General features: G+C 40.9%; 2 protein-coding genes across 2 annotated transcripts; both read left to right on the forward strand.

The window, feature by feature from the left end:
* Nucleotides 1-2818: 2818 nt before the first annotated feature.
* LOC121278940 (THAP domain-containing protein 1-like) lies at nt 2819-13320 on the forward strand. Its single transcript, XM_041189520.1, has 3 exons — nt 2819-2936; nt 8035-8236; nt 10540-13320. Exons 1-3 carry the CDS (start codon nt 2866-2868, stop codon nt 10873-10875), a joined length of 609 nt encoding a protein of 202 aa, XP_041045454.1. The 5' UTR covers nt 2819-2865; the 3' UTR covers nt 10876-13320.
* A 1453-nt stretch (nt 13321-14773) lies between these two features.
* Nucleotides 14774-23106, forward strand: LOC121278936 (transcription factor AP-1-like). Its single transcript, XM_041189506.1, has 3 exons — nt 14774-15127; nt 15884-15937; nt 21861-23106. The coding sequence occupies exons 1-3, from the start codon at nt 14908-14910 to the stop codon at nt 22469-22471; spliced, it is 885 nt and encodes a 294-aa protein (XP_041045440.1). The 5' UTR covers nt 14774-14907; the 3' UTR covers nt 22472-23106.
* Nucleotides 23107-23483: the final 377 nt, after the last annotated feature.

Raw genomic sequence — 23483 nt, forward strand, 5'->3', positions numbered from 1 at the left:
GACCAAATGTAATATATCCAAATTCGCGGATGATGCAAAACTAGGTGGGAATGTATGTTGTGAGGAAGATACAAAGTGGCTTCAAGAGGATTTGGACAGACTTAGTGAGTGAACAAGACCATGGCAGATGTGGAAATGTGGAAATAATGTGGAAAAATGTTAGGTTATCTACTTTGGTAGGAGGAACAGATGTGTAGATTATTTCTTAAATGGTAAGTGGTTAGAAAGTGTAGATGTACAAAAGGACTTGGGTGTCCTCATCAATAAGTCACTGAAGGCTAAGATGCAGGTACAGCCGACAATTAGGAAGGCTAATGGTATGTTAGTCTTTATTGCAAGAGGATTTGAGTGCAGAAGTAGCAAGGTCTTGCTTCAATTGTATAGAACCTTGGTTAGAACACACCTGGAGTACTGTGTGAAGTTTTGGTCCCCTTACTTTAGGAAGGATATTATTGCCACAGGGACAGTGCAACAAAGGTTCACCAAACAGGTTCCCAGGATGGCAGGACTGTCCTGTGAAGAGAGATTGGGGAAACTGGGCCTGTATTCTCTAGAGTTTTAAAGAATGAGAGGCAATCTTGCTGAACCCTACAAAATACTTAAAGGGATAGACAGGGTAGATGCAGGTAAGATGTTTCCCCTGGTTGGGGAATTAAAAACCAGGGGACACAATTTCAAAATAAGGGAAAGTCACTTAAAACTGAGATGAGGAAATATTTTTTTACTCAGAGGGTTGTGAATCTTTGGAATTCTCTACCCCAGAGGGCTGTGAAGCTCTGTCATTGAGTTTGTTTAAAGTAGAGATTGACAGATTTCTAAATGCCAGTAATGTAAAGGGACATGGGGATGTGTGGGAAAAAGGCATTAAAGGCATCAGCCATGATCATATTGAATGATGGAGCAGGCTTGATGGGTTGAATGGCATACTCCTGCTCCTAAATTCCTATATCCTATGTTCCTCACACAGAGGAAGAGGATACTGTCTCTGAATATAAGTGCTCACAGAGATGGAGAGGGAACTGTCTCTGGGATATAAACTCAGACACAGAGGGAGAGGGCACTGTGTCTACTTACACAGAGAGGAAGAATGCACTGTGTCTGGGATATAAACTCACACACAGAGGAGAGAACACTGTCTCCGGGAAAGAATCTCAGAAACAGGGAGAGTGCACTGTCTCTGAATATAAACTCACCCACAGATGGGTGAGAAATAAAAGAAAACAAATGAAAATTCCTTGCTAGGCTCCAGAGGTAATGGTGTGTCTGTGGGAAGAGAAGCTAATGGAGATAATTCCTTTATGCCTACCAGATATTTAAGAATGGAATCAGGCAATGTCAGTCCCACCCAGTTGGACAATGAAGGCAAGGCATCTGAATGGGATGGTATGGTCAATCTTGTCAATGTTTGCAGCCAGGTCAAGAAGGATGAGGAAGAATAATTTTCTGCAGTCACAATTATAGATACCAGTGGTTGCTTTGATAAGGGCCATTTCAGTGCTGTTTAAAGATGTTGGAGAAGAAAAGAAGTTTGGAGATGAGGTGCTAGTTTGCAGGGAGAGACGGGTTTTCTATGGATGAAAGTAATGACTGCAGATTTAGAGTGGGGAGAGGAAAACAGTCCCTGAGGAGAGGGAACAATTTAGATTATCAGCCAACAAGAGGGCTGTGAAGGATGGTTGGTTGGTTAGCAATTTGATTTGAATAGAGTCAAGATGAGCACACAAAGGTCATTATGTGAGATGGGAGCAAAAGTAAGAAGAGGAAATGTACTATGGTGGACTAACTAGCATGAGTTCCACGTGCTTGGGTTATACAAACATTCCTATCAGCATCATAAAAAGTTGACACTGCACTCCATAGATTTGTTACGTAAATGCAGGTGATATAATGGAACACATGCAGATTTTTTTTGGGAAAGGGGAGGGGAACATTCAGAATGTCAATCCCATGTTGGAATCAGTGCATAACAATATGCATTTTTTTCAAATTGTTTATCATTCCTTTCTCCCTTTCCTTCTTCCAGGTCAACAGGGCTCACTCCATCATCAATCTGAGTGTTTTTGAATTGTCTTTCTTGTTCTAATTATTATTTGCATTTTTTCATGCAAAAACCCATAAGGAAGTATGCCTTCTTCGGCAGTGCCTCAGGATTGACGATGACATGCTTCCACTGTGATTTGATCGGTTCTAAGATTGCTGATAAGTCCAATGCATGATCTGCAGACTCTGCCACATGCACAACAGGTGGTGCTTGAAGGGTCAGATTGATGAGTTGTTTGAAGGTTTGGGTGCTCTCTCTGACACCTTGACTTTCCCTCTGTGTATTCTCAATAAAGTCTCTCAATATGTTTGGTACCTTCCCAAATGAACCGTTTTGGTTCGTCACTATTGTATATTTTATATCTTGGAGCTTTGCATGAAGACACTGGTTTCTATGTGTGGAACAGGTTTTATTCATAGTGCTTTAGAATGTCTGCTCCTTGCTTCTAGCTCCAGCTTCCAGCAATCCCACAGTTTGTTTGCAATGCTCTGAGTCCACACCCATGCTTAACTAATCAAGCACAGTGAGCATCAATAATAAACAGATTCACAAAATCAAACATAGACCTATTGACACCACAATCACAAGCCTTACTGGAGTAGTACCGAGGGAGTACGTGCCCAGTGTTGGAGAACATTCCTCCTGTACCTTGTACATCACTGACACTGCCTCCCAATGTGGATCCAACCAATCAAAACCGAGATCAAGCCACCCAATCAGAGTCTGTATTGATTCAGCCACTCAGAACCTAGATTTATCCAGCCAATCAGGGCTGGGCTTGCTCTCAAGTGGGCGAGTTGGGCTGCGGGGAACGGTTTGATGCGATGGTGTTGTCTTGTTCGGCTTATGGCTGCAAGAATCGGTACGATAAGGACCGGGGAGTTTCCTTCCACAGGTAGGGAGCGCCTGACAGTTCCGACTGTCTCGTTACATGGTTCCTGCGCCATCTGAAAGCGATAAAGTTTGGCCCAGCCTTTAAACAGAGCCTGACGATGTAGGGGATGGGGGGCAAGTGAGGAAATGGGGGAGGGGAGTTGAGGGGATTCGGGAGCGAGGAGGGAGTTCATGGAGGGAGTTTTGAGGAGGAGGAGGAGGGGGGATATTAGGGAAAGGAGAGCTGGGGTTCACAAGAGGGAGTTAAAGCTGGATTTAGGAAGAGTTTTCAGAAAGGAGGTTGAAGAGGAGAGGTTCAGGCGGGGAAGGTGTTTGGGGGAGGGGAGTGGAAGGGGGCTTCATTGGAAAAGTTTTTTGGTGGATGGGGTGGGGTGTTCAGGGAGGAGGTTTGGAGGTGGGGCGTTGTGATCAAGTGGAAAGACTTATGTAATATAAATACACTTGTTTGAGAGCTGCCTTCCGTTCTAATTTGGTTATGTACACGGACTGAATTGAACTATTTTTTCTGTCTTGTATGTCAGTCTTGGTTCAGTGATAACACTCGTGTTTTGGAGTCAGACTCCAGAGACTTAAGCACATAATCCAAACTGTCAGATACTTCATTGCAGTACTGAGGGAGTGTGCAATGTTCAACAGAAATAAGAAAATTTCAAATGGAAACGAAGAAATAAGAAAATTACAAATGGATATGGACAGATTAGGTGAACGGGCCAAAATTTGGCAGATGGAGTTTAACGTGGACAAGTGTGAGGTTATCTGGGTGTCCTCGTGCATGAATCACTGAAAGTTATTATGCAGGTACAGCAGGTAATAAGCAAGGCAAATGGAATTTTGGCATTTATTGCAAAAGGAATAGAATATAAAAATAGGGAAGTGTTGCAATTGTACAAGACATTGGGTGAGACTGCACCTGGAGTACTGTGCACAGTTTTGGTCCCCTTGAGGAAGGATGTAGTTGCATTGAAGGTGGTTAAGAGGAGGTTCACTAAATTGATTCCAGAGGCTTGTCTGATGAGGAGAGATTGGGCAGTTTAGGCCCATGCTCGCTAGAGTTTAGAAGGATGAGAGGAGATCTAATTAAAGTATATAAGATGCTAAAGGAGAGAGACAAAGTAGACGTGGAGCGGATGTTTCCCCTTGTGGGGCATTCTAGAATGAGAGGCCATAGTTTTAGGATAAGGGGTGGTAGATTTAAATCAGAGATGAGGAGGAATTACTTTTCTTAAAGGGTCATGAATCTGTGGAATTCACTACCTCAGAGTGCAGTGGATGCCAGGACACTGAATAAATTTGAGGAGATAGATTTTTAATTAGTAATGGGTTGAAAGGTTATGGGGAGAGGGTGGGAAATTGGAGTTGAGGCTGAAATGAGATCAGCTGTGATTGTAATGAATGGCGGGGCAGGCTCGAGGGGCTGAATTGCTTACTCCTGCTCCTAGTTCTTCTGTTCCGGATGAAATGTTGAACCCAAGCATGACTTCCCTTTGGGTGGATGTATGAGATCCCATAGCACTATGTTAACTTAGAGTGGCTGAGTTCTTCTGGTGGCCTGACCAATATTTTATCCCTGAACCAAACTAAACTAATGATCTGATCAGTTATTTCAGTGTTTGGTGACCTTGCTATGTGCAATTTGACTGTGGCATTTCTTACATTATAATAGTGACTGCACTTACAAAGTACTTAATTGGCTCTCAGGCACTTAGGGTTGTGAAAGGAGCACAATAAATGCAAGTTTTACCTTTTCCACTAAATAGAGAGTATTGCACTCTTGTTTCTTTGCCTTTTTGAGAAAGCTGAACATGCCTATGGACTTCATGCCACTGTTAAGGGGTAAAGAACTAATGGGTTGGTGTCACACTCCATTGCTTTTTTTAAGCATTCAAAACAGTTCTCTCTTTCTAATAAACAGAAAACGCTGGAAACACTCAACAGCTCAGGCAATTCTGATGAAAGGTTGTCAACCTGAAACATTTAATCTTTCCACAGATACTGCCTGACCTGCTGAGCATTGTCAGCATTTTCATGTTTATTTCAGATTTCCAGCATCCATGATATTTTAAATTATTGCAGAAGCTTAATTTGGAGCAGAAGAAAATGCAGACAAATATTAAATATGCTAGTTCATGCTAGGGTACTTGTTTAGAGTAGGTACTTTATCTAGATTGTTTGGGTAGTGTTCCCTACTACTCAAATAACATTAGAAAGACCCCATCTTTCAATTTTATTGTATAGACAGCATGAGACAGTGGTGGGTGCAGAGAGGAAATGGCCCATAAGTGAGTGAGAGAATGTACAGAAACACTCATGGCACTTCCCAGTAACATAATAGGATAACTCCACCAAAACCAACCAAAATAAGTTTGCAAGTTGAATTAAAATAATAGCAACCCTCAAGATGCACAAAATGTAAAGATGTGCATCTCTCTCTCTCATTTCTTATCAGTCGTGTAGACAGCAGGTTTCTGGTCTTTGTCTTTTTTTTTAGTGCTTAGGGGCAACATTATGTTAATTCGTGTACAGACAAAGGAGAGAAATGGGAGATGTCATTGGAAATCAGGCACCCTGCATTTTGCCTGGAATTTGATCTAGTTGGTGGTACACAAACTGGGTGCAGGCACTGCAACCTTCAAGTTCTGCAGGACTATGCAGAAATGCCAGTATATAATGGCACTGTAGGTGGCACCCCTTAAAATTCAGAGAACATATAGTGCTAATACTTGCTGTGGTTCAAAGATTGCAGCATGTTCACGCTCCCTGCAGTCTGGCAAACAGTGTTCGTGTTCCCCAGTTGCTATATTGGAGGTGGTTCAGTGCAGCTTCCTGCAGCAAAGGAGCCAAACTCGGTTTTTGATAACATATGAATGGCCACTTAAACATTTAAGTATTTAGATGAGCACTTGAAATGGCATTGCATACAGGGCTACGGACCAAGTGCTGGAAAATAGGATTAGCATAGATAGGTGCTTGATGGCCAGCAAGGACACGATGGGCCGAAGGACCTGTTTCTGTGCTGTATAACTCTACGGCACAAGTCCAGTCAGCTGATGAAACTGGTAGCATGATTTATTTCTCCTTGAGGGAGCTGACAGAGGTTATGCTGAAATGTTTGATGTGCCACGGCTATGCATGGTCAGTGTGGATACTTTCCAGTACTGAGAATATTTAAGACATCTGAAATTTTAGCAAGGTAACAGATCATTATACCATCTAGTGCATTCCAGACATGGCTATTCAATGAGGCTTTCCATAGCAGGTATACATGGTCCAAAGCATTGCAGCATTACCTTGATTCTAAAGCTGCAGACAATAATTTTGGGAATTACATGCAACACACATTGCTCCTTGTTCCCAAAACTCAGATTACAAGATAATTATGGATTATAGAGGTCATTAAACCCTCATCGAATTAAGTTTTGATCCTTTTTATGTGAATGATTTCTTAGTCTTAAACTTGCGTCTAAATCCTTCCCTTTTACATTATGGATCTATCTTGTGACTCCTGTGTGGTAGGCCCAGCACATGAGTAGCTCACTTGTGCCTCAGTGTTAAGCATTGCACAAAGCAGTTGAGATGTGATCTGAGCAGCGTCTGTCTGCCTTGCTCCCAACTTTCTCTGACATAAAGACTTGGACTTTCCATATGAGCGCTGCCCATTTCTAGGTGGGTAGTGGTGGTCAGGCTGATGGAATAGGGCAGATCCCCTCCGATCAGATTTGGCCTATTTGATTTTTACCATGATTCCTTTCCCGTAAACCCTCTGTGGCTTTGATCTTTCTGCTGGCAGCCTGAACATCGGAATCAAATGAAGGAGGTAAGGGGGGAAGGTACTGCTAAAATGGAAGCACACTAGTGTGATTTTAAAAGCACTGGACATGATTCCCAGTCAAAACTACAATGAGAGTGTATTTTACGATCTATAAAGGTTACTTTGAGACTTGCATCTAACCATTGCAGAAGTCTTAGCAGCATTTGCTCCCTTCACCTGTTTGGTGGCTACATTAATCTCCTGGACTGACAGTCACCAGTCATCTTTGTCATGTCAGGCCTCCTGTATTACAGATGCAAGCTCTGGACTTGACCAATAGTTCCTGCATCTGCACTGCATGAGAAGGGACTGTGTCTGTTGCCTGCACTTGAGAGCCTTTGGTCATAGATTCCTCAGCTGAGGCCTGTTTTTGTCACTTCCAGCGAAAGCAGAAGCCTTCTCAAAGTTTCTCCTTTGTTCCTCCTGCTCACTGGTGCTCTGTGATCCACTCAGTAGTATCTGCTCCAGTCAGTAATGTTGACTTCTCAGTAGTGTGCTGCATTGTCAGAGATGCTGTGTTTTAGATGAGGCATTAAATTGATGCCATAAGATCTTTTAGGTGGATGTAAAAGATCCCATGGATGGCACTATTCAGAAAAGAGCAGAGGAGTTCTGCTGTCTTGGCCAATATTTGTTGCTCAGACAATCTTGCTGTGCATTAGCTCTTGAAGTTCAGCCTGCAAGCTTATTTTGTTGTTTTTTGTGGAGTCTAGCTGTGCATTAGTTGGCTGTCATGTTTTTCAACCATATGACTGGCTACAGCTAATTAAATGCTTTTGAAGTATAAAGTACTTTTAAATGTTCTAAGTGGAGCTTAAACCTAGGATTTCTGACTTGGGCGAGAGTGTTAACACTGAACTGAAGTTGACCCCTACTAAAAGAGAACTGAGGTGGTGTAAAACTAGCTGTATTGCTTCACAGAGGAGAAACACAGCAGTTATTTCCCAGGTTTAGGGCTAACCAAATGGACATGTAGTTGAATGTAGTAGATATGAGGACTGGCCAATCTGTTACGCTAGGCCTCACTCTCTATAGGGGGCTGCATGGCACTTATCATTGGGAATCGCTTATGGCACTCTAATCATTAGGATTGACTAAGAGCTGTTACATATAGAGACTGACATAATAGTGTGCCCTGGTGAATGTGTGGTGACATCATTGGGTAGCTAGGTGAATGTGCAGAAGAATGCCATCATCAAATTGACTGCAAGTGTCCACCCTGTGTCACTGATCATCGTGCTAAAACATTTTATTAAGATTTTCCCTCTAACAGTCTTTCTAAAACTTAAAGGTTTCCCCTGAAACGGCCGGAGCTCTGTAAGAAGTGGCTGGCTGCAGTAAGGAGACGTAATTTTACACCCACCAAAAACAGCAATCTTTGCTCGGAACATTTCACATTGGACTGTTTTAGAAAGAACTGTAACAACAAAATACTGGAAGAAAATGCTGTACCATCCATTTTCTGCTTTACACGACCAAATCAACAGTCAAAGGTAACTTTTTTGTTCAATTACAATGCAGAATAAGTTGATTAATGTTGGTAACTTTGAATGTAGCACTGCAGTTTAAATTGTACGCATGTTATAAAGTACCTTCTTCAGGTTAATACACAGTGGATCCAACCGTGATCCCGTTCCATACAGTTTTAGCTTAAATTTTGATTGCATTGTTATTTGTGTAGAATGTAATGCATAATGATCATCATCATATTAAAAAATCTAGCATCAGATATTTAAAACAAGTAGCCATGAAACGAATTATCAGTTAAGCTGTTCTTGATAGTGTTAGTTTAAGAAATGTTAGCCTGGACGCTGAAAAAGTTCTCTATTCTTTGGATAGGCTCATGGATTCTTTAACACTTACCTGAATACTCAGAACAATGGGGTCTTGGTTTAGTGGACTGGAATCTGCTAGAGTTGGACATATCTCATTCTGCCCAGTAGTTTAGATGTTCCCTGAACCCTTAAGCTTAAAACCTTTTTGCCCTGCAACTGTGAACTGATAAAGGTGCATCTGCGATCTTAATGAATAACAGAACCATCAGTGTTTCTTAGCCAACGAGATTTAAGGATTGAGAAATAAACAAAGGGCGAGTGAATTAAAGGTTTGAATTTGTCAAATCAGGTATAGAAAGGGAATGAAAGGAGTGGGGGGGGGGGTGCGGAATAAAGGGCAGAGTGTAAAAGTAAGATTTTTTAAAAATTGACATTATTAAAATCTCCAACAATTCACTTCATGCAGAAAGAGACTCCACACTTTTAATTGTTCACTTTCTGGGTCAGAGAGGTTGACTGGAAGTCATTTACAATTATTGTATCATTAACAGGGTAGTTACACAATTTACTACTTGACCAAACTTCTTTGGTGAGTTTAATGGGCAAACATAACTTCATGTAACTCGGGGGAGGTTAAAGGTGAGATGTTGTGTTCGCAAAGTAAAGGCAGATTGTTGTAAATGATCCAGCAATTCAATTGTGCCTCGTCAGAAGTTGCTGGCTGATTTGTGCATTAATAAAGGTACGCATCGTTCACACTGATATTTTTAGCAAGTTCCAGCCAAATGTCAAACCTGAAGCACTTCTGTCAATGTAGAATGCCCTCAGTACTGCCCACCAGTGTCTATCTGAACTCTGCACTAAATACCTTATGGGAATCAAAAGCACCACCTTTCTCCAGAAACAGCCAAGCTACTCTGACGTAAATATTGATCATAAAAGCAAGACATCTTGAGTTTTAATTGACACTAGTTAAAGCAGGAATGGTTCAATGGCAGCACTTTTAAATCATATTTAATATTACAGAGTAGAGAAGAGAGGAAGAAAACATGTTAACTTTCAATTTCGCATTCACTCAAAAGATATAAATCCTACCTGTAACAAAATTTGGCAGGATTAGGAGGGAGAATCTTAGATGTTATCTTTCATCCCCTGCCCCCCACTCCCCTCCTTCTCCTTTCATTCATGGGTGTTGAAGTCACTTAATTCTTGCCTGGCTGAGATCAGCTAACTAGAGCAAGGATTGTTCCATGTACATTGGTCAGTATGCCTGTCAGATCAAATGTGCATTTATCTGCTTGTTTTGACACTATATTTTTCACCTGACAACATGCTGAATTCATTATTATTTTAAATATATCCCAGCATCAAAGGAACTCCCTGATATTAGATGAGGAAAACCATGACCTCAGCTAATTAGATCTTTTTTTACACTAGGGAAATGTAGACTTTAGGGTGATTGACTTATGGGTCTGTCGTTCTTGTCTACTTGGTCACCTAATATGTATATGGGCATCACATTAACCTTCTGGTACCTTTCCAGTGTTTAATGACTTCCCTGATTTTTCACAAATCTTTCCCCATCTATAAACACAATTCCTGTTTTTGTTGCCTGACACATCAGCTTTTGATGTAACCAAAGATATGCAGAAATTAAACTTTTTCACCCAGTGATCCCAAAATCTATGTTGATTTGTGGTTTCAAATAAATAACCTCAAATTTCAACATGGATAACGCAAGAAAAGCTGTTGGGTTAGACTTTTTTGATAAAGCATATATGCTATAAAATGTACTTTAATTTGTATTTTTATATAACCCATAAGCCAGGTTAAACTTTAACATTGACATGTAGTACAACAATTGTTAGGATTAGATAAAAGTTTATAGTTTGAGGAAATAACTGCAGGAGATCTGTTGCAGTAAATCTATTACAAATGTGACCCTAAACTTTAAATCTGCTATCACCAAATATTGAAAGTAATGTTCAGAACTGTTAATCTATTAATCACCGTATTGATAGAAGTTAGAAATGGCAATGGCAAGTGACCAACCTCGTGCAGCAGAAGATTTAACAGAGGACGCCGAATTAAAGCAAGCGCATGGTCTGCTAACTGTTTACGATCACAGCTACAGTGTGGGTGATGCATGTTTGCAAAAGAAAAAGATTCAGCAGTTGGAAGAGCAGAATGAGAAGCTGAAAAAGAAACTGAAATTCTTACAGCAGAAATCGCGCCGTCAAGAGCAACGATTACAGAGAATGAAGAAATTATTACAGGAACTTAATGCCCAAGAGATTTTACCACATCAGAGCTGTGTGCTGTTACATGATACTTTGTATGAAGTGATTAAAGTTTAAATGTAAAAATGTTTACCAGTACAACATTTATTAAATGGCAGATAGTGTAGAAACATAACCAATTATCTTTACTACCCAGGATCGAGGGAAGGAGATAACTAGCAAAATGCCTCAGGGGTCAATGCTAGGATAATTATTGTTTACATTGTACATAATGATTTTGAATAGGCACAGTTGAATAAATTTGCTGACATATGGGGTAGGGGACTGCAAATTACATAAGCAGACCAACTACAGAGGAATATGTGGCATTGCACTTACTTTTTTGGCTTTTCTAAACTTGTAAAGTGATGAGATTGAAGAAATGGACTAACCAGTCAGAATAAGGTGAACAGTAGTAGGACATGACAGACCTAGGGATAGTGATAGAAAGCTCACTTAAACAATCACTGTGTGAAACAGCAAAAAGACAAACTGGGTCCTGGCATGTATAGCCAGAGGGATGGAATACAAGTCAACGTTGGTGATGGTGAGGCTTTAGAGAGCGCTCATTCAGCCCTCCTTGGAGTACTATGAATAGTGGCGGATATCCTGACTTTTTATACTAAAAGCAGCTAAACCAATATTAGCTAACAGGTGAGTTAAGAAACTGGGAATGTCTATGCTGCAGAACAGACTCTTGAGAGAACCTTATCAAAGTTTTCAAGCTTCTAAAGGCTACAGGTAAACTGAACCATAAAATGCTCAACACCACAAACTGCAGCTAGGTGGCATGAAGTCAAGAAAAGGGGAAATTAACAGTTTAGAAATTGTCATTTGGTAGTACAGAACTTGAGTATTGCTGAAAAAAGACATTTTGTTTAAGCTTTTTGTCTTGCATTCGTCAGGACAATCACAAGAATACCAATGTCAGGGGAAGCAACAACTTGATATTGTATGAGAAGAATGCTAATTGGTTGGCACGTGGACCCTGGTGGAGGTGTTGCCATGGAGAATGCACTAGTTAATAGTGACTGACAGTTAACGGCCCACCAGCTGCCTGGTTTAAAATTTCAAACAATGCTTGGTTGTTAACGGTCAGTCACCATTAACTGGTGCATTCTCTATTGCAGCACTTTCATAAAATGCCTTTGTTCATCAATACTCAAGACAATTTAGACTTTACACCCTATGTGTGAAGTTGTTGAGTGATTGGAACAGGACATTCAGCCAAAAACTACATGTTTTTGTCCATGACCACCTAATCTAATTCCCTTCTCTTGCTTTCTCACCATACAACTTTTTGTGCCTCTTTTTCAAGCAATAGTCTGATTCCCTTTTAGAAGTAGTTACAGATTGACACAGAACAATTGAAGTAGATAATTTCAAGTTCTAACCATCCTGATTTTTTTTTTCTTTAACTTCCCTTAATTATTTTAGTGACTACCTTAAATTTATGCCCTTTTATCATTCAGTAGTTACAGCCCATCGTTTTCTTTACAATCATTGAATTCCTTTGTCATGTCACCCCTTAATTTCTCACCTACTAAAAGAAAATATAAAACCTCAATTTCTCAAGTCTTTCCAATGGATGAGGTGTTACAGTTAGTGAATTGTTCCATTGTTATATCCTTCCTATATAATGGAATGTCAAAATTGTAGACACTATCCTAACTTAAGGTTTTCTACAAGTTCAATATTACCTCCTTGCATTTGTACTTTGTTTCAAGGTACAGAACCAAGGACTATATTTGCATGTCTTTGATGGCTTTACCTACTTGGATTTCCCACCTTTAATGATCTATACACCAAGGACTCTAAGCTCCACTACTGTGTTTTAAATCTTGACCTCATTGAAACATGTAAGATTCTTAGGTGGCATGACAGGGTAGATGCTGAGAGGTGGTTTCCCCTTGTGGGAGAGTCTAGGACCCGAGGGCATAATCTCAGAGTAAGTAACCATTTGAGACAGATGAGAAATTTCTTCTGAGGTTAGTGAATCTGTGGAATTCTTTACTGCAGCGGGCTTTAGAGGCTGGGTTGTTAAGTATATTCAAGACTGAGATAGATTTTTAATTAGTAAGGGAATCGGGGGAAAAGGCAGGAAAGTGGAGTTGAGGATTTTCAGATCAACCATGATCTCATTGAATGGTGGAGCAGATTCGATGGGCCAAATGGCCTGCTTCTGCTCCAATTTACGGTCTTAAGGTCTTGTCCCTATGTTTCCTTATTCCTGATGTTTGAGGGAAAACAAAATGAGAATATAGTTCGTATTTGAACTTTGGAATTGCAGTGGTTGTTTTGGTCCTGTAATGTCTTAATTGCATTTTCAAAAAACTGCAAATTGTATACAAAATAATCTTTGTACAATTAGCTGAGTTGCTTGATTATTTCAGTAATAACGTGTCTAAAAATTGTAATGCAGTGTAGTATCTGTGAGAAACCAAGTCAATGGACAGAATTGCTCGTTGTGAAAATAGGTAAAATTCTAAAATAACCATGTAATAAAAACATAGAATGTCAAAGTATCACCCAAATGTCTTGATTATCTTGTTTTGTGTGATTTTGTACGTGGGGAGGAGTGGCAATTGTAAGGACAATGTGAGATGTGACTTTGGGTTATGTTAGCTATTTTCTCGAGCGTTTACTAAATACTCATAAGACAAACTAGATCATGAGAACTTGATTTTTCTGTAAATGTCTAGATGAGCAATGGTAAGATCCACATTGTATGGATGAACTGTTAATCTGTACTCCAGCCATTATTACCAAGTGGATAAGCTGGATAAGCAAATACTTCTGCCAAATCAAGAAGCAGGCTTTGAAATATTGTGGTTTTATTTACTTAAGGTAGATAAATAGTCTTGAGTTTAATGCAATGGAAAAATATATTTACGCTCCTTAAATACACACAAGATGCAATTATTCTGTCTGAACATGGATTTTTAAACGTGAGTTTGTTTACTACAAACTCAGTCTAGCCTGTCTCCCTACTTGGGCTGCAACGATTACAACACAAGCATTACAACTGGTAGCTGTAATGTTCACACTAATGATTACTTAAGACAGGGGAGATCTGAGGTGCATAAAGTAATGAGGGTCCTAGATACAAAGTATGGGAAGGACTTGTTTCCAATGGGAGACATAGCTCTAAAATAATTGGTGGAATGATTAGAGGAAGTTGGGAGAAAAAAATTAATCAGGGGGTGGTGGGGATCTGGAACTCTACCTGAAAGGGTGGTGGAGGCAGAAACCCTCTGCCTTTTTAAAAAGAAACACGACATGATATGCACTCAATGTTGTAACCTACAGAACAAAAGCTGGAAGATGGGATTCGGCTGGATAACTATCGGTTGGTATGGCCACCTGTGTCTTAAATTCTCAATAGAATCATCGAAAGTTTACGGCAGAGAAAGATGCAACTTGCCCACTGTGTGGCTGTACCAACCGAACAAAACAAGCTGCCCACCCTCATCCCACTTTCCAGCACTTGGTCTGTAGCTCTGCAGGTTAACTGGGGTTCAGGTGCATCTGCAAATACCTTTCAATTGCATTGATGGTTGCTGCCTCTACCCTTTCAGGCAGTGAAATCCAGACATCCACAACCCTCTGGGTGAAAGAACTTTTCCTCATCTATCCCTCTAATCCATTTACCAATCACTTTAAATCTATGCCCTTTGTCACTATTGAAGACTATCTTCTTCCGCAACCCACCCCCCAATAATAACACAGGTTGCAATCTCTCTCACTCTGTATAAACAGGAACTCAGCCAAGCCGCTGACTTTCCGAGCAGCGGCTGACCGAGTCCCTTTAACAGACCGTGCCAGAGCTGCTCCGTGCCGAATAGCAGAGCCCCAATGGCCGGGCGGCTCGCGTGGGGGCGGGGTCACGTCAGCGGCCCACGTGATGACGCACGACGGTGCGCGCGATGACGTCAATGCTATTATTAGAACGTGCGTCATCTGCGCGTGTAAGTGCGTCACTGGCCGGGCTGGCGCCACGTTCTAATTGAATGGTCGGTCGCTGCTAGGGTCCAGACGCCTGCCTCTATTCACGCCCCCCACGCCCTCCTTCCCCAACCCACCCAACTCCTCCGCCTCAGGAATAGCCGGATGGGAACGCCTTTCTACCAGGATGAGGCAGTGAGTGTCGGCGGCCGCCTCCAGACGATGATGATGGAGAAGAAGAGCGCGGCCGACCGGCAGCAGCAGGCGGCGGACAGCCCGAGAGGCGGCGCCCAGCACACGCTGCAGCCGAACTCCCCGCAGCTGGAGAAGCTGGTGGGCCCGGCCAGGAGGGAACTGGAGGGCCTCGCACATCCCTTTGTGAAAGGTGAGAGGGTGGGGGAGAATAGCCTCCCTTTGGGCGAGGGCCCGGGGCCCTGGGGATCCGGCCGGGGTGTTGGGCCTGCGGCGGAGGAGCACGGGGTTTGGGGGGAATGGGGGCGGCCTAGGGCAGTCAGAGAGCGGGGAGCTGACTCTGCTTCCCCCCCCCTCCCCATAACTTCCCAGCTACTCTCAACCGGTTTGCAGTCACTTCCCTCCCCTCCTGCTGGTTCCTACACGAAACCCGGCAGACTGGCACCCTGTGTGTTTTAAGAAAATAACCTGTTTGAGAGTCTTTATCAAACGTTTTCCAGCTGCACATGGACACTGCATGTCTGCACCATTCTCAGGTTTCAGGTAGGCATGAAAGGACAGTGAAGTGGGTATAGGTTACAGGACGTTTAAGGCAGGCAGTTTTGGTCCAGAACTTGAATTTAAACCCTCTCCGAGTCTCTTTCCAACGCTTCCTTAAAACCTGATTCTTTAATTTCTGCTTTGACTCACCGCCTTTTAACTGTTGGCCTGTTGCCCATTCCACATCGTCTGCCCCAGTCCTTTGTAGAGCACTTGAGAGTACCTCACTAGATTTAAGGTGTTCTGACCAAATTGGTTAAAATATTGACAGTCTGGCGAAGAGTTTTAATCAAAGGCTGTTTTTGTAACTGAGTTTTCCATTTGACTTCTAATGTTTTTATAATAACTTTTAAATAACTGAAAGGTATCTTGAATTTTTAAAACTAATCTTTGCATTACAATTTTTCAGGTAGAGGATTCTTGCTGGGAAGCAGGGACCAGATTGAAAACTCCCACCCCTACTGTAAGTGTTTATAGAAGTATTGCATTTGGGTAAATGTTATGCTTTATCAGGGAATTGCATGGGTGATGTCGTCAAATATAGATGGAAACAGAAAGTTGCAAATGAACATGATGGCTAAGAAACTGGTGGATGGAGTTCAGTGAGGGTAAATTTGAGATACAATCTGGACGCAAGGAAGATGGATCAGATTTCTAAATGGCTGAAAGCTTGGAACTCTGGCAGTACAGAGAAACGTAGGGGCTGATGAACAGAAATTGCTTAAAAACTGGAGTGGATAGGTACAAGAAAGGGAGAACCAAAAAAGCCACTGCAAAGTTGGTCTTTATCTTACTGCCTGGAATATAAAGTGATGAAAGTTAAACTGCAGTAGCATAAAGCACTGGTTGAACCCCATGTGGAGTCTCAGTCATTGAGTATATTCAAGATCGATAGATTTCAATATATCAAGGGAAAATAGGACGGGGTTGGGGGGTGGGGGGGGGGGGGGGGGGGGGGGGGGGGGGGGGGGGTGGGTGGGGGGGGGGGGGGGGGGGGGGTCGAAATGGTGTTATGGTAGATCAGCTATGATCTAGTTGAATGCCTGAGCAGGCTCAAGGGGCTGGATGGCCTGCTCCTGCTCCTATTTCCTGTGTTCCCACCTGGACTGCTCTGTTCAGTTCAGGACACTTCATCTCAGGAAGGATATATTGGCCTTGGGTGCGGTTGCAATCCAGATTAATCAGAATGATACCAGAGCTATAAAAGATTAAATGATGACAGGTTCCATAGACTAGGATTGGCATTGCATTGAGTATTAAGGAATGAAGGGAATGCAGTGGATTTTGTCTATATGGTTTCCGAGAAAGACTTTGACAAAGTATCACATAAAAGGCTGGTTAACAAAATTGAGGAACAGAGAACATGAGAATCAGTGGTAGCTTGGATGAAAAATTGGGCTTAAGGGCAAAAAACATCGTGGTTATGTCTCCAGACTGGAGGATGGTGGACAGTAGCATTTCCCAAGAGTCAGTGCTGGGGCTACTGCATTTTATGATTAAAAATATAAATGACTCTGATATTGGAATACTGAGTAAAATTTTAAAATTTTCCAATAATACCAAACTTGGTAGTTTGGCAAACATTGAGGGTGATACTAACTGACTGCAACAGGCCATAAATAATAGAATGTTTACAGGTATTCTACATGTTTAATATGATTAAATGATTTAATAGGATAGTTGGAGAGAAACCATTATCCAGAACAAGATGTATTAACCTTTAGAGTTGGAGCTAGGCCTTTTGGAGGTGATATTCGGGTGCAACTCTTGCAAAGGGTCATGGAAATCTGGAAAATTCCCCAGAAAACTAATCCAGGAGCACTGGTGAGAACAACAAGGAGCTAACCAAGGAGCAAGCAGAATCAATATCCAGTCACTAAACTAGCACCATTTATTGTTACAACAATTGCTCAATGCCTTTAAGTCAATTAAAAATTGAAAATAGATTTGTGTTAGGTTAGGATAATGAGAGATGTGCAACCAAGATGGTTAAATGACATTCAAATACAGTTACTTCATTCAAAAACAGAATTACCTGGAAAAACTCAGCAGATCTGGCAGCATCGGCAGAGAAGAAAAGAGTTGACGTTTCGAGTCCTCATGACCCTTCAACAGAATTGAGTTCTGTTGAAGGGTCATGATGACTTGAAGCGTCAACTCTTTTCTTCTCCGCCGATGCTGCCAGACCTGCTGAGTTTTTCCAGGTAATTCTGTTTTTGTTTTAGATTTCCAGCATCTGCAGTTTTTTGTTTTTATCTCATTTATTTAATTGAATGACCTAACAGGAATGAGGGTTGGAATGGTATACTCCTGTTCTACATTTCTCAGCCAAGATCTCTTTTTTAAAAAAAAAATCAATTTGACTTGGTTTTGGTCAGTTGCATTTTGTGGTACATTTTATTATTGGAGAGTCACAATTGCCAGATATTCAAATAATCAATGCAGCAGCCTTGGAAGGGTTATTTTTAAAAGTTTGCACCATTGAGTTGTAGTACCTAAGTTGCACAGAAAGCATGGTAGTTGCAGAGAAAACATACTTGTTGCACGTGGCTTCCCTTTCCCTAATAATGAACAGTGCATCTTTAAGGTTACATAGTCATGCCTTTGCTGGTTCTAAATGGGTACTTGTCCCTGGAGGTGTAGTCCAGAGCCAGTCATAGGTTTGAATAGCATCATTGTAAAGACAAGCGAAAGTCTTGCAAAGCGTATGATGTTTTTCCACTATGTATAATATCAACATTTCAAAGAAAATTAATGGATTATGAAGTCCATGTTAAAAAGCTCTCTGAAAATCTATGAAGGATGCATGCAAACTGTGTAAGTACATTGCAAGACTGATGTACTTCTGCCGACTCTGGTCATCTTCACAACTTCTAGACTTTCAAGATGTAACCATGGGATCATCTTGCCACTGCTTTGTGATTTAATTCATAATCTGTCCAATACATGATGCTTTCCAAACCTTTGCAGTATCCTGCATTATTAGTTTTGGTCTTCATTTAGCTTTTTAAACTATTGATTGATTAGACCTGCATTAGGAAAGTTACTGAGTCCAAGACATTAATCTAGCATAATTGTTGCTTTAATGACTATACTGTATTGCTTGCTCACATTGTTTGGTTTCTTGCTGAAAAGATCAATGGGAAGCTGGAGGGTTGGGAAAGTTTTAAGAACCCAAAAAACTAGAGGGAGAAAATAAACTTTGAGGGTAAACTAGCAAGTAATATAAAAATGGACAATAAGAGCTTCTTTAAATATATAAAAAAAGGAGAGAGGCCAAAGTGAACATAGGCCCCTTAAGAGAATGTGGCTGGGGAAATAATGGGGAACCAGGAAATGGCAGAGGAGTTGAATAAATACTTTGCTTCAGTCTTCACAGTAGAAGGTACTAGTAGCATTCCAAAAATACTAAATAATCAAGGGGCAAAAAGGGGGAGGAAATAAATACAATAACTATCACTAAAGAATAAGTACCAGGGAAACTAATGGGGCTAAAGACTGAAGTTCCCTGGACCTGATAGGTTGCATCCTAGGATATTAAAGGTAGTAGTTAGAAATACTGGATGTGCTGGTAGTAACCTTCCAACAATCCTTAGATTCTGGAAAAGTCCCAGAGGATTGGAGAATGGGCAATGTAACACCCTTATTCAAAAAGGGTGGGAGACAAAAAGCGGGTAACTATAGGTCAGTTAGCTTAACATGTCATTGGGAAAATGTTGGAATCTATAAAGGATGTAATAGAGCATTTAAAAATACATAATCTAATCAAGTAGAGTCAGCATGGTTTCACGAAGGGGAAATCATGCCTAACACATTTATTAGAATTCTTTTGAGGAGGTAACAAGCAGGATAGATAAAGGGGAACCAGTAGACGTAATATATTTGGATTTCCAAAAGGTGTTCAATAAGGTACTGCACATAAGGATACTTAAGATAAGAGCCCATGGTGTTGGTGGTAGTATATTAGCATGGATATAGGATTGGCTAACTAATAGAAGACAGACAGTTGGGATAAGGGGGGCATTTTTGGGATGGCCACCTGTAACTAAAGGAGTGCCCAGGGGTCAGTGCTCCGACCTCAATTTTTACGATGTATTAATGACTTAGATGAGGGAAGTGAATGTACTATCGCCAAGTTAGCAGGTGACATAAAAATAGATGGGAAAGCATGTGTTGAGAGTGACACAAGGAGTCTGCAGAGGGATATGGACAGGTTAAGTGAGTGGGCAAAAACTTGGCAGATGGAGTATAATGTGGGAAAATATGAGGTTATGCACTTTGGCAGGAAAAATAGAGGAGGTAAATGGAGAAAGGCTGCAGCACAGAGAGATTTGGGAGCCCTTGTGCATGAATCCCAAAAAGCTAACATACAAGTTCAGCAGGTAATAGGGAAGGCAAATGGAATGTAGGCCTTTATTTCAAAGGGGGTGGAGTATAAAAATAGGGAAGTCTTGCTACAACTATACAAGGGACAAGTTAGACCACACCTAGAATACTGTGAACAATTTTGGTCCCTTTATTTAGGAAAAGATATACTGGTATTGGAGGCAGTCCAGAGAGGGTTCACTAGGTTGATCCCAGCTACGAATGGATTTTCTTACGAAGAGAGTTGAGTAGGTTGGGCCTGTGCTTGTTGGAGTAGAGAAGAATGAGAGACGATCTTATTGAAACGTATAAGATTCTTAGGGGGCTTGACAGGGTAGATGCTGAGAGGTTGATTCCCCTTTTGGGAGAGTCTAGGACCAGAGGGCATAATCTCAGAGTAAGGGGGCGCCCATTTAAAATAGAGATGAGGAGGAATTTCTTCTGAGGGTAGTCTATCTGTGGAATTCTTTACCGCAGAAAGCTGTTGAAGCTGGGGCATGAAGTATATTTAAGGCTGAGATACAGATTTTTATCAGTAAGGGAATCGAGGGTTATGGGGAAAAGGCAGGAAAGTGGAGTTGAGGATTATCAGATTAGCCATGATCTCCTTGAATGGCGGAGCAGACTCGATGGGTCGAATGGCCTACTTCTCCTATGTTTTATAGTCTTATTCACAATCACATCACATTCTACTGAAGCCAATGTGGGGGAGATGATTGGTAATATTTCCATGTATGTGGTAAAAGCTAATGAAAAGTTAAGTAACAAGTATAATTGAAAGGAGGAAAAAAAATCAGTCAGATGATGTGTTGAAAGAAAATGTGCCATTGCTGTGGTTATTGCTACAATATGAGTAGTGCAAGTGAAAATGCACTGTGTGGGGGAAAATACAGACTTTTGGGCATAGCCTTATTAGGGGGGTGTCTCATGCATGACACAAGTTCTATCAAAAAATCTTTGAAAAGGTCAGCGTCTCTGTTTTGGTGACTGGAGGCTTATCTTAATGCCATGTGGTAGATGTATCCACTCAGAAACAAATTAAATAAAATCAGCCATGATCTTATTGAATGGCAGAGAGGGGCCAAATGGCTATTACTCCAATTCCTTTTTTTCTCATGTAAACAAACTTTTAATATAGGTTATCTAATTGACAGTTCCGCAGAGAATTGATACGAGTTAAGACAATGGCTTATTGAACACAGCAAAATAGTGAAGCTTGTTTCCAATGAAAGCAAAACCTCTACAGTTACAATAGTGAAGGAAAGGTCAAGGGAGATGAAAAGCAACAATTGAAGTAACAGCTTTTTACCCAGAGGAATACTGAAGGCTAACCCTACATTTGTGCAATTAGTGTGAAACAATTGTGATGGCCAAAGAAAACATATTAGATAACATTAACTTGTTCCGAAAAGCCTCGGCAATACTTAATAATATAAACAGTAAGTAGTAATGAAATCTATCAGGATCTAGGCTTGAATGACCACTTGGGTGATATTCAGAAGATTTACTCTATGACAGTGCCCCATTATGGGGTCAATCTTTTGAAATGCTGGTTGGAGTGGGGGAGAAACAAATTAAAGTACAAATTAATGTACCTGTTTTAGATTCTGTACTTGAAACAGCTGAGGTTCAGGAACTTGAAGGCAATGGTTTTCATGAGAGGAAGCATTCTAACTTGGGCATGGAAAAAAGGTTAAAGCCTAAAGACAGTGTTGGCGAAGATCCCTCAAATACGTTCATGTTATAAATTTAAGTTGAAGGGGATTCTCCCTTTTGTAAATATAAGGCTTAATTGAGAGATCATATGAATTTTAATCTGGAATGCTGGATAGTATACTCTGGGAATAAAAATAGGGGAAACAAAGACAATAGAAGCAAATTTGATATATACTTGGAAAGGAAAACATTTGGATCAATCTTACACAGAGCTAGCATAAGCATGGTGATCTGAATGATCTCTTTCTGTGCATTGTTATGCAATATGGACAACTCAGTGATTTTGATTTTCTCTCTTTTTAAAGCGCTGCAGGATTTGCACAAGCAGAGCCAGCATCTAATCTTGCCGGCAACTCCGTGCTCAGCCCATGCCTCCACTTCAATCTACCACGGCAATATGCATCTGACCCAAACAAAAGATGTCCCTGTGTATACTAACCTCAGCAACTACAATCCAAGCCTGTCCAACACAGGCTCTGAAAATTACTCCACTGGCCATGTTCCCTATGCAGGCCCAGCACCTGCACAGCACCATTTCTCAACTTTGGCTCAGCTTGTGTGTCCAAAATATCAAGAGGAGCCCCAGACGGTACCTGAATTAGGTCCACTGAGTGAATCTCCACCACTTTCCCCGGTAGACCAAGGTGTGCAGCAGATCAAAGCTGAAAAGAAGAGACTGAGAAATCGCATTGCAGCATCCAATTGTCGGAGGAGGAAGCTGGAGCGGATTGCTAGACTGGAAGACAAAGTAAAGACCCTAAAGTCAGAAAACTTTGAATTAACCTCAACGGCCAGTGTCCTGCGTGAGCAAGTGGTACACCTCAAACATAAAGTAATGAATCATGTCAATAATGGATGTCAAGTGGTTCTTGCTTCCTCTAGCCTCCTAAAACCAGAGGAAAATGGCAGTTTTTAATAAAATGCCCTTTAATTTGGCTTGGTTGAAATTGAATTCTGTTGAAAAGTGCTAGTTTGGATGCTTATCTTGACTCACTTTTATATCCTCTTAGCTGCTAAACATGATCATGAAACATGAAAGATTATGTGGAGCAAATTCATCTTGAAGAATAAAAGAGACTAAAAGAGAGACTATCTGCAGAGTCCAGTGTACCTCCTGTTCATGTCTGATCTAGTTTCAGCTGTCTTGTGAAAAGATTCTTTTGATATTTTACCTGTTCTTGGAAGCTATCTTATTTAAATACACTTTAAAATTTTCTTTGCGGCGAAAAGAAATGAACATACATTGAGGGAAACCTCCTTGGCAAAACAGACTTACTTCATTTATCTTGGGGTGGGGTGGGGAAGGTATCTGCTGTTTATTATTTAGAGTGGAACTGAAAATTAACATAAAAAGAATGATTTATGATTTCCCTGTCAACAATAGTGCATCTTTTTCCACCCAAGGATGGCCTCAAGTGTAGGTAGAAGTAGAAAACGTAAAATTAAGGATTTTTAATTTAGATTTTTAGAATAGCTTTGTACTGCATTTTTTTTGTGGAAGATTGCAAAAGACCTATTAAATTAAGATTCTATTAAATACACTGGAACAAATGTTGTGTGGAAAGTAATTAATGGTATGATCTTTCAGAGACTGAAACTTAATACAAAATGATTGTCATCTCAATTGTCACACTTGATCAAGAGAGTCAATTGCACATTATGTGCAATTGTTTTGGTTAATATGTTATCATTGATTTTGTTTTTGTACACTTACTGTATGCATCAGGAATATGGTTCACATCAGTGTCAAAACATCTATGGAGACGTGTTGTATGGATGGAATAGGGCTGTTGAGTTGCCTGTAAATTTAGATAATTCAACAATGTGCATGTACTATACAAGAACTTTAGGTGTCTAATTTGGCTTAGTTTCTTTCTTCCTGAGTTACAAGTTCAAGTTCCACTCTACAAGACATGGTTGTCTGAGAA

This window comes from Carcharodon carcharias, chromosome 1 (assembly GCF_017639515.1).
Source record: "Carcharodon carcharias isolate sCarCar2 chromosome 1, sCarCar2.pri, whole genome shotgun sequence".
Lineage (NCBI taxonomy): Eukaryota > Metazoa > Chordata > Chondrichthyes > Lamniformes > Lamnidae > Carcharodon > Carcharodon carcharias.